Raw genomic sequence first — 12,254 nt, forward strand, 5'->3', positions numbered from 1 at the left:
TAATTAAAAGTTTGTCAAAACTTATTTTAAGGGGGGGGGGGAACATTCCCTCAGAAAAAGTGACTAAATTGTTTTCAATCAGCTCTACATTATAAACAGCTTGATAAAAAGAAACTCAAAGAAAGTGCAACGCTTATCTTTAATTTCCACTCAACAACCTCCACCACTGCTGTGTAAAGGTGGCTCTCACAATCATTCCTCTCCAGCACGCAACGTGCAGCACCAAAGGAATTTCAGCTACAGGAAAAGCCTTCTGTAGGGCCACCCAGCAGGAAAGGATTAAATTACATTAAAAAGCCCTTCTTTTTTCCTACACTAAAAGGGCTGTGGTCAGAGATCAATGTAAGAAGCTGTCTTCTGAAGTTAGACTCGAATTATTCCCTTACATAAACCTCTGGAGAAACTTACTGCCGACCCCACAGCACAGCACACAGACAGACCTCAGGCGCAGCTCCTTCACCTTGCCTGAGGAATAGCGAGCACAGACCTCATGGCTGCAGGCTGCTCTCTTCTTCTACCCTGACTTCTCCGCATGTCTCCTCTCCCCACACCCCAAACCCTTCTGCAGACTGAGATGGAGGGAAGCCTCCAGCCCCACGTGCCACCAGTTGTTACAGATATTGACTACCAGGTCTCAGTCTCCTGTCTGCAGAATCAGGTTTATTTCTTTTAATATTATGTGATGACAATAAATTCCCAGAATTTAAATAACACTACCCCATGCAGAACTTAACTGGCTTATTTTGAAACATTTTTTATTTCATGAGTTATATTGCACGAGTTGGATTCCAGCCCACTAAACCTCACATACAGACTGCAATAAAATACAGCCAGTCATTTTTTCACCCTAATGATCTTCTATTTAATTTAAAGCCTTTATATCGTTTTGACTATTTTTCTTGGAAAAATGCCTTGGCTAAAATAATTTTGAACTGAGAATTGGGCAATTTTCTGTCTATTAAGAATTTGAAAAATATCAGATGCTTTAAAAACCGTTTTCTGGCTTGTTTTAGCCCAGCATCCTAAAGAAATCACGATATGCCATCGTGCTGTTTATCCATCTGCTGAACACCAGAAAATTTTGAAACCATTTATTAATGCAAACAAAATTTGCCATAAGGGTTGGTCCCTTAAAGATGCAAATGCCTGCTTGAACAACCAGCTGAGTGTTGGAGAAAGCCACAAACCATTGCCACCACTGAGGGAAAGTTATCTTTCTGCTGTGTTTGCCGGCTGGACCCTGGTCAAACACAGTGCACAGAAGAGTACAAATGCTACAAGTATGTAGAACATGAAACTTTCCCCATTCACTCTTCACCGTCAGCTGTCTCTTCAATATGAAGAGCTCAGAAGGGCTGTTTAAACGAAAGGCTGAAGCCTGCACAACCCATGCTGGGCTTTCCTGCAATTTAGCTACAGGATCCTTCAGAAAAGTTGTATGAATGGTGTCATATGCATAAGCTGGAGTATGTGGTTAAGACAAACAGCTTCAGGACAGTACTAATGCAAAACTTTGAATTCTTGTATCTCATAGGGATATTATGGGTAGGAAGCCGAAGCAAGTTTTGAGGTTGCAACTGTGTAAAGAGATTCTAAAAGCATCATGTCAAAACCAGGTGAGAATACCACTGATGTGAATGCTATGAATAGCCACTAGTTATTTTCAGAGAGCCCCTTTATATGTATCAAAACCAACAAGGGTGGAACTAAAGCATAAAATGCCTTAGACACTCTGCTTGGGATGAGGAGGATAAAAACACATTGTAAAGCAGCATCCCCATTTCTTATATTCCTCAAGAGCATGCACCCAGTGCTGTGTGTTTGAGAGACTTAATACAAACGTTACCAAATCGTATACAAGGTATATTAGGTATGTTAAACACTTCCTTCACTAGAAGAAAAGCAGTGAAAGCCTTAACCACTTTTGGAACCTGTTTAATCCCAAAAAGCAGAACCCTTATGGATGAGATGCCACCTTTGGATCGCAGATCCAGAATCCTGTCCTTAATAACACTTTTCAAATTGATCCTTCCAGCCTCCTTCCTCTTCTATCCACATAAGTTAATTTTAGAACTTATCATCTACTTACTACCTACCTTTCACATACCACTCAAGAGGATCCTATTTTACTCTCATCTCCTGTTTGTTGCATTAGTGTTCCCTAAGAAATACAGTCAACCTCTAAAAAGAATATGAACTCAACATGTATGTGAAGTTATGTTTAGTTTAAAGAAAACAGCCAAACAGGTATTTTATGCTGCATGCTCCATTTCACTGGGACAACAGGAATTGCTATTGGCACTTACAGATATTTTTCTCATTTCTTCCTGAAACAATAGGGGGGGTTTGTCTACAACATATTATGAGGGGCAAAACCAAATAAATCTATTTTAAGGTTTCTTTTCCAGGCTTAAAAAATTAGCTATAAATACTTTCACAGCTATAAAATACAATACAGAAACCTTATTTCAGGCTCTCTAAAAAGATTAGGAAGCACCAAACTCAGGAAAGATTCCCTAGACATTAAAAAATGGTTTATAAATAAATAATTAAAATATACATTTGCACTAGCCTCTTGCCCCAATGTAGCAGACCTACAGGTCACTCACACACACCATGCTCTTCACGTAACCTTTATCAAAAACTCAAATCAACAAAACATATCAAACTTACTCCAAAATATTTAAAACAAAGGGCAATACCAATCTTGCCATAATAAATGATGTTTATGTTTTCTTAATGTTATAGTTCCCATTTCTGAAAGGGCTACCTTGAACCTTTGTTCCAAATCTACAGGTGGTTCAAGCTGTCACTAATGCAAGTGGGAGCTGGATCTTTGAAAATCCATCCTCTCTGCTGAAACTGCCACAGGGAAGAAACGGCCTTTGCCCTCACCATTTTAACACTGCTCCGAAGTCTTGAAAAGCATCTTTTGGAGACATTAGATACCATAAAGGAGCACTAGATACTGCATTGGATAGTGTTTTTACATAGAAATTCATGTGAGGGCATTCTGCACCAACCACAAGCTCACACTTAGCTCAGCTGGCACAGAAAAAGTATTTTCACAGGTACCTGTAATACCTTATATTGACAAGTATAGGGAGGATAAAAGCTGTCTATAGCCCTAATCAGCTCCACTGGTATCTCTGTCTGCCAACTACACCGAGCTAACATCACCACTAGATACCGATTGTAGCTGCCTTCTGGATGACTGGCACAAATCACACCACCAGCATTTGAAAAAGCACAGCCACCGTTCAGCTCCAAATCATGTCACATATTTGCATGCAAAGATAAAGAAAATTAATCAAAGTACGTTTGAGTTTATCCTCTAGATTCAAGCCCCCAGCCTTCCAGCTTTCCAGCATTAGATATTTCACCCTGTATTTTAGCACAATATGCCTGACTCTAAGACACAGATATTTATGCAAATGTAGCTACCACAAGAATTACTTATAGACTTTTGAGTCTCTATCTTCCTTGGCTTGTAGGCCATATGTTTGCTCTGATCTTGAATGAATTAAAACCGTTAAAGTGTGACTAGGCAAACAAAGCTCTTACTTTTCAGCAACTTACCCTAAAATTAACCTAAAGTTGATCTTTTGTTTCTTTTGCAGACATCAATTTCAGTACAGGATGAAAAGACAGTAAATTCACTTCAACTCATGATGATGTCTGTCCTCAAATTGTCAGTGCACCAGTCCTAGAGCAGGTCACAATCTGTATTTTGTCTTTTTAAATGGTGCCAGTAGGAGACATGAAATATTTGGCATGGTACCAGCTGTTGCAAGGTAAGGCTTGATGGAAGTAACTACATCCACTCCACCTGGCTCTTAAACAGCCAGTCTGCTCAAAGAGCACATCAATCTTCATGACTACAAAAAAAAAAAAATGGGTCTCAAAGCTACTGAACAAGCCATACGCCATTCCTTAGTATTCCTGATACACTCATAATATTCATCAGCCTTGCTACTACACTGCAATATGCTCCTTCCACCAGGGCTGCAAAATTACGTATCCTGTCTAATTGCTAGAAGGCTCTGCACATTGCCTTTTAGGATCTGTGTTTCTAACAGTCAGGAAAACATGCTGGTTTGGGATCAACAGCTCCAATGATGGGGTATGGTGTGGCACACTAACAAACTAAGAGGAGGACTGAGCAATGTGGTGCAGAAGGCTGAGCCCCACGACAGCAATTGAACATGCAGGCTTAGAAGAGCTGTAACTTCCTTAATTTTATTGATTGTATGTGCAAGCATGTCAAGCAACTGGATAATTTTACCATTCCCTATCACATAATTCCAAATCTTATAGCTGTAAAGTTGTCTCACCTCCACTTCGCATTTAAATGTATGGTCCATAATGTACATGTATTAATCCCACTCTCCTCAGGCAAAACTCCCATTGTGACTTCTGTCCTGCTAATGCTGACAGCACACAAATTTGACCATACCAGTACATAAGTCTGTCTTTTTGAACCTCAATGATTCAAGAAGCTGAGACAAAACAGTTCCTAATCCGCCGACCAAGCTATTTAACTTTCAGCTAAGCGTTGTTCTCTCATTTCCTGTGTATCACTGGAAGCGCCCTCTCCACCCACCCCCCTCAGTAAGTCCAAGCCCTCACAGGGACAAGCAGATGTGGGAAAAAGCATCACTGAAAAAAAAATGCTTTTTATTACTCCATGTAGTAAGGTCAGATCAAAGGCAGGTGTGTTTCCACGTTAACTTGAAAACAAGAATTTAATTTTAGAAACAAAACTGCTTCTTCTAATTTCTAAAAGTTTCAGTTTCTAAAATAAAGAATGATCACAATCTAAGCTTATGCTACTCTTACAGGAGAAAAAAAATCTAGAGGTACCATTAGATATGGTGTTGTGTCACTGGTCACAATGCATCAGTGGAGATTTAAGATCTTATTCTGATGTGTCAGAAAGAACCCCTTTAAAACTTACTTTCAATAAATTGAACACAGTAAATCTTTTCTCTGAGAAATTAAACAGCCTCTACAAATTCATTCTATTTCATTAATCCATTACAAGATGAAAAATCAAGAATTCTCCCCAGACAAGAACTTGGCTTTGCTGAGATTGATGTTAAAACAGAACTTCTCAGAAAGCTCCTAGCTTCACGCCCTCAACCAGGAATAAAACCAGACATCACCTCTCCTTGCAGCCCCTTCCTTCTGGAGGGTTCAAGCAGAGCCACTGGGGATGCTCCTGCCTCTCGCGATGCTGTGCACCAAGCGGAGCACACCGCAAGCTGCCTATGCAGACAACCGTTCCTAGGGACCACAGGACACGCTGTGATTGAACTGGAAGTACAGACAAGTAACTGAGCACACCACCATTAATATTCTACCCCCAAAGAGTCTTCAGCTTCCATAAGCGTAGAGCTTCACTGTCAAGCTCTGGCAGAACATAATATTGGATCTTAAAATAACACTGCTTTGATTACCTTACTTCCCTTTACTCTTTGCTTGAATTCCAACAGGATTTCAGTGTCTGCTCTGTCAATAGAGCTGTGTGAATAATGGATTTCTGTTTGGGCACTGAACCAAAAAAAAAAAAAAGAAGAAAAGGAAGAAAACACTCTGTAACTCTGTTTTAATTAGAGAGATTGGGGTAGGATTTAGCAAAAAAGTAATTTCAGGGTAAGGCAAAATATTTGTTTAATTTAAAAGGAATAATTTGCCTTTATACAAACATCCTCTTTTAAAAATATGTTGATTTTTTTTTATTTTGTTTCAGACTCAGACTAGTTCATTTACCAAAGATGCAAACATCAAACATTTTATCTGAAAAAAACAAAAACTTAAAGAAAACATTTTGACTCTCTGAAATATTGTTCCACAAATTGTTCTACAAATAAAACTGTCAAATGGAACAGAAATTTGGAAATAGATGTATATCACCCCAAACATGTACTTTTTCAGTGAACTTATTAACACTTAAAACCAAAATACCTCGTCTTCTTCGCAAGTGCCACGTTCTAGATACCAACTGCCTAGAGTCTGACAGAGAGATTGCCAGAAAAATAAAACTGTCGTGCTGAAATGACTTACCAGTACAGAACAGAACAGCAGCAGAAATAGTGTAAAGGTTTTCTTCTAGAAAGGCAAAGGAGCAACAGGACTAAAAGTCTGGTGAACACCCTTATTCTGTGGGTGTCTTCTATTCACCACCCCCTGCAAATATGCCCTGTTTGTTTTTTGGGGGAAGCAGGGGGGACTTTAATGTTAGCACCAGGGAAAAAAAAAGGAAAAAGATAAACATAAGTTTTGCCATCCAGCATAACACTGCTGGAAGGCGGACAATTGATTATTTTACTCCCCAACAATTCATGTTCCCAACTGCTCTTTGCTGCAGCTCGTGCAGTGCCCTGTCCGGCAGTGCTGAGGCTCAATGAGCCCGGGCTCAGGCAATGGGTGCTGCCCCCAGCTTGGATAACTCTTGCAGCTTGAAGCCAGCAGCTTATTCCACTGAGAATACTTAGATAAACATCTTGCCATGAAGAGAGCTATGACCGCAGGACTGCAGGACGTTTTATTTCTAAGCTACCATCTTGGCAGGTTGTTTGTAGGAAGGGTGCACAGAAACCTCCAAAGTGCCTGGGAGCACCTAGGTGAGGCAGAAGCTGCTGAAGAAGGTCCCAGGAATAGTCATTTGGGTGCTACAGAAGAGTGACAGCAACGTTCTGGGCACCTCTGGGCTCTGCTCCTCTCGTTCAGCACCTGCGTCTCCCTGTCACTGCATGAACCAGTGAACAGTGCATGAATAAGGAACCAATAGGTTATTTGGCACTGTTATAAATACTGTCCTCAAAAAGGAAGACAACTCCACGCTATTAACTCAAATTTTAACAAAACAAAGAAACTCTAATACCCAAGCTGACAGTATAGAAAGGCAAAGACTCAGCGGCTTTTGAGCTGTGATTAGATTTGTTAACCAGGAGTAAAGCAAAACCACTGGAAACCAGAAAAATCACATTACCTTTGCATTATACCTTGTTGCCGACCTGATAATTTCTCATTAAAACAATGAGGCCTTTGGGTATAAATTATTTAATATTTTTTATTATTTAGACAGTATCGTGTTCACTATCACAGAGGAATCATCTTTGTTACTAATAGTTCTTGTGGTAGGAATCAGAACAAGCAGAAGCAAATTAATAAATGATGACATGGGAATTACAACAAAATAGACTGACGACTTGCACGTATGACTGAATAACAACATTTTACAGTCTATTCAAGAGCATTGCTAATAGGTGAGATTTAGTTTACAGTATTGTCAGAAACGTTTATAAAATGCTTGAAAAATTAGTTGTTACTTTTATGAGTCATACTTGTTATTTCATGTATTTACTGTTGTAGTTCCTTTTACATATGTTCTCAGGTTGTACTCCTCATCATAATAACGGCTCTGTTCATAAGCGACATGACTATAATTGCATTTCTAAAAAATGGCAGTTTGCTTCAACTTTTGTCTTGTTTCAATCTATTTTTCTATTATTAATACAGCCTAAAATAGATATAGAAAATAACAGTAAAAAGGGTTCCCAAATTCCCCCATCAGACTGAACTCAACAACGTTTCTATGTTACATCCAGTTGTATTTCTTAGCATCTAAATCAGAAGACTGGGGAACTACCCAAGAACGCACACCAACTCCTGTTTGCACTGAACTTTTACCTGCTGACCCTGAGCCAAGTCCTGCTGTCTAATGTTATCTGCAGTCTTCTGCACACTACAACACTGAATTCCCTACGTCTCACCATACTCAAAGTGCTTGTACCTACCACAAAGGCATAAGAAGCAGAGCACACAAAAGATTATTTTGGTCATTGCCTTCAAAAAACGAAATACAACACATTCTGGCTACTGTCCCATTGCATTTTAAAATGATAAAGTTTTGACTGTGTTCATGGTTTTGTATCTACTGAGCAGCAACATTTAAGGAGAGCAAGTGAGCTGGAAAGTTTTCAGAGAGTTCTTTTCATCTGGTCAATGCACAGTAATGTTTGTCAGGTCTAATCAAGACTGCTCAAATTCAAATGTCAAATACTTGCAACTATCTGATCAAGAATACATTACAAACAGATTATTCAATTCCTTGTTGAACGACCTAAAACAACAAGTCTGAGAAAAATGACAAATAATTCCTGGGTTGTCTGCAAATATAAAAAAAGACGTTCTAAATAAATCCTTTGATCCAAATTATAGATCCATGTATCCAATGATAGAGTTACATAATCCAAATTTTAGTGTCATCATCCATTTTCTTGTACTATTCTTTTGGCTTCAAAGAATTCACCAGAAGCATCCCCTGTCCTTCACCAGCTAAATAAAAACCACTTTGCTGAAAAATTTTGTTTGGAAGAAGCACACAATGTAAGTATTTTCCCATTCTATGCATTACTTCATTGCATTTCTACACATCATTTAATTTCATTTGATTTATTACACTACTGTCTTCTGGTGCTACAGAAGAGGCACACTCGAGGGATATGCACCAGACACTAAGAGCTGCTCGCAAGCATCACGTGCATGTTCAAATAAGTTATTAACAGAGATTAGAGACACTACTAGGTGGGAGCAGACAGACACCTAACAACAAAGCTATGAGTTCATTACAGCCTTCTCATTCCTCCTCATCTATGCCAACTCCTGCAAATCACAAATTAAAGTCTCCAGCTACTCCATGAAAAAATGCTGTACCTAGTATATGCCCCATGGAGGCCCCTTCACTATGGGCCCCCTACATTAACCTATTTAAGAAACAAAAAGTCACTTCTGTACCTCTAGACCAAGTGGAAGTAAGAGTGCTACATCACTGAAATTCATACAAGCCCTTACAAAAAGATATTGCTTGGACAGGGAAGACTTCAGAGAAATCCTGCAAACCAGAGTTAGACCCATGTGTGACTCCCTCTTGAGTTGTTCAAGCTCCAGCTCACACCAGCAGCAGTTTGTTACCTGGGTGCATTCCACAAAATCTTCTCACCAGAAAGGATAGCTTTTTAAAATGGAAAGAAAGGGCACTACAAGGGGCCCCTAAGGTGAGGTTTCAATTGGAGAAAGAGGTCAGTTAGCCACTGCTCCCTGCTCACCTCCCAGACAGGTTCCTCCTCATAGCACAGGCCAGCACCATGAGCGTGCAAGAGACGTGGCACAGTAGGAAGACACTGGGGCAACCAGAAGTGGGACAGAAAAGGGCTAACACCTTGTTAACTTCACCCACTGCCTATCAACATATAGCAGAGACAAAGATGTACCTCCAAGGTCCACCTTGCTGGAGGGAAGTTCAGGCCAACGGGATCCCGCAGGCTCTGCCAGCAGCGGGAAAGTCCTCTGCCATGGGAGAGAGGACTGAAACACACGGCCAGTTGCCTTCCACCACAGTCAATGTAATTAAAGCTCATTTTTGGCAAGGGAAAAAACAGTCTCCTCATGAAAAAGGTCTCAGGTCTCTGAGCCGTGGAGAACAGTATGCAACAGCTCAGCATTACACAGCAGAGCACAGGCTAGCGAGGGGGACAGGTTCAGCCATGCTGTGGATGAAGGAAGGGGAGAAGATGGGCAAGGGCAAGAAGCTGTGATGCTAGGCTCTTCTGCAGTACGGCTGACACAAACAGGACTGACAGATCAGCTACTTCTAAAGAGAAGTGAACTAACAAACTGCAGCTAAAGGAGGTGAGCATCATGCCAAAAAGTCTGGCATTTATATGAAAATGAAGGCGTCTTGCAAGCAGGGATACACAGAAAACCCAAAGTACCCTAAATCAACATATGCCAGGCCCAAATGAGCTGTTGTTAAGATAATGATACGTTTGATTTTGTCATTTAACAAAGGTATTTTTTTATCCCTTTAGGCATTCAGTGGGAATACTGAGCAACAATGCCACGCATGGATGACAGAATGACTGGATGAAAGACTGGATTTTAGGATATGGAGTTGAATTCTACAGAAGATGCTTAAGTAAATTAAAATACCAGCACATAATGCAGCTACCCTAAATGCTTATAGCAGAGCAGTTACTTGCACAGAATGTTGAACTGTATAAGGCTATGCATTAGTATAGGCTTTATGCTATTTTATCTGTAACTGATATGTGTCTCAGCTTCACACAACTCCCTATTGGCTTCCCACTACCAGTTGACCAACTATTCCAGGCAGAACACCTCATGCAACTCTGCCACTTACTCCAGCTTTTATCCAAGAAAACACACCACTTACTGCAATGGGAATCTAGTTAAGAGAACATTACAGAAGGAAAAAAGGTTATAAACAAAGCAACTAATATGACTGGATTGACAGAAGAAGCAGCAAATTGACCGTTTTCTTGAACTTTAAGGACTCCACCAGTCCTATTCTACTGGATCAGAAACTCAGAAAAATTTAAAACTAGTATTAACTAGTGCTTCTCATCTGCCTAGTGATGTGGATATTTCCTTGTGAAACCTCTCAATTAGAACTGGACAACGATCACGACTAGCGACAATGGTTGCCTCGGGGTGGTGGGGCAGGAAGAATGTCCCAACTTTTTTTTTTTCTAACTGGGACATGCACTGAGTAATTGAAGTGGAAAAGGGTACTGAGACTTCCAATATTTTGTTGAACATTAAGTGAAGAAGAGACACTTCAAAGGCATGGCTTCTTAAGGACCATAGCCGCAGAGAACAGTTTGATCAGAAATCAATGAGCATCTGCCATGTTATATGTTTTGCTTCCGAGTCACAAGTTGAAGCATAAAAGTGGATGTTGGCACAGTTTTAACAGTGCGGAGTACATGGTGCTCCTTAGCAGTACAAGGTTCCATCTGCACACATCATTACTGGACCAGGCCTACAGTTATGACCACATATCGGAAGAGACCACTCAGACCAAATTCAATGTCAGCTCTGCTCTCCAGTATATTCTATGTTGTTTTGTAACAGTTGAAGATTTCTTCCCCCCCATTTTCACAAACTTACAAGAAAATCACATGCATTTTTAATGTATTTCAGGAGGATCTGCACAATTCAGACAAAGCAGGCATCATTTTATATCGTGTCAGATTCTAAGGCCTCGTAAATGACACACTATTTTTAACCACTTGCCAATTAACCCCTCTTTTTATCAACTTGAAATTGTTTCCTGAGATTGGTCTAAGCATCACATAAAAGAAGAATTCTCCATTTCAGATATAATATCAGGCTCTAAAGTTCCACAATTTTGCCACTTTTGAGATGATAGCACAGTCTCACTGTGACTAAGGACTGCGAAATCATGCTCCATGTAATTGAATCTAAAGGTCTGACAACACTGACCTTATCAAGAAATGAAACTTTTGGCTGAGGTTCAAACCATGCACGAGAAATAAGCTCTTGCTGGTTGTTTGTATACGTCGTATAAAAGTGTATTTATTCATTATTAACAACTTGTAAACTGAACACACTGCAGGTCTCAAACTGCTGCCAAGTAAAGTATTACTTAGTACAATCATTTCATTTACATCTAATTCTTGTATTATCTTTGGCAGCACAACCGAGCACCCCTTCTCATGACTGTAAGAGGGTTATCATAACGAGATAAACATTCAGACTTCATGTTAAAAAGTGAGGATAGAAGAAATGCTAGGGGTCAGATTAATTTTTTGAATGCCCATCATGCTGCTGGCCTCAGTTGCAGCCCTAATTTAGTACAAGACATGCAAAAAAAAAAGGGTTCTAGGGAGAACCAGGCCATTGGTATTCCACTTTTGTCGTGATAAGGCCAGCAGTGGCAACACATGGCCTGTACTGACAAGCCATCTCCTTTAGGATAAAACAGAATAGAAGGCTCCAAGCAAAATCCTGGGTAATATCAGCATTAGACTTTCGTAAGCATCCCAGTCAACTCAGAAATCTGAAAGTTTCATAAATATTCAGTAAGGAGCTATTGTAAATAATTGCAATTGCTCTGCAGCAGAGTGCCATTTTAGAAGAAGGAATGAACAGCCATGGGGCTTTTAAGATGATACAATTACACACCTTTCTTGTTCTTGCATACAGCTTTCAGCATGCGTTTTCCAGGTCCACATTTTCCATGGTCAGTTACACATATTCCTTCTGAAACGATCCACTCGTAACACACCGGGTCTTCACAAAGAATAGATTCAATTAAATGTGGACAACCTGCCAGGGTGCCTACCGGATCCACAATCACTTGCCTTTGTCTCATTCTAAATCCTGGATAAAGAGAAACTGAATTAACTGGACAACAGCAAAAA

General features: G+C 40.0%; 1 protein-coding gene across 2 annotated transcripts in view; it reads right to left on the minus strand.

Moving 5' to 3' along the window:
- The window catches only part of THSD7B (thrombospondin type 1 domain containing 7B), a 336,705-nt gene that overhangs the window by 173,975 nt on the left and 150,476 nt on the right, over positions 1–12,254 (minus strand). For both annotated transcript variants that reach the window (XM_064451039.1, XM_064451040.1), the window contains exon 8: positions 12,016–12,213. In XM_064451039.1, the coding sequence (XP_064307109.1) occupies positions 12,016–12,213 (198 nt within the window). The remainder of the gene's footprint in view (positions 1–12,015; positions 12,214–12,254) is intronic.

This window comes from Phalacrocorax carbo, chromosome 5 (assembly GCF_963921805.1).
Source record: "Phalacrocorax carbo chromosome 5, bPhaCar2.1, whole genome shotgun sequence".
NCBI lineage: Eukaryota > Metazoa > Chordata > Aves > Suliformes > Phalacrocoracidae > Phalacrocorax > Phalacrocorax carbo.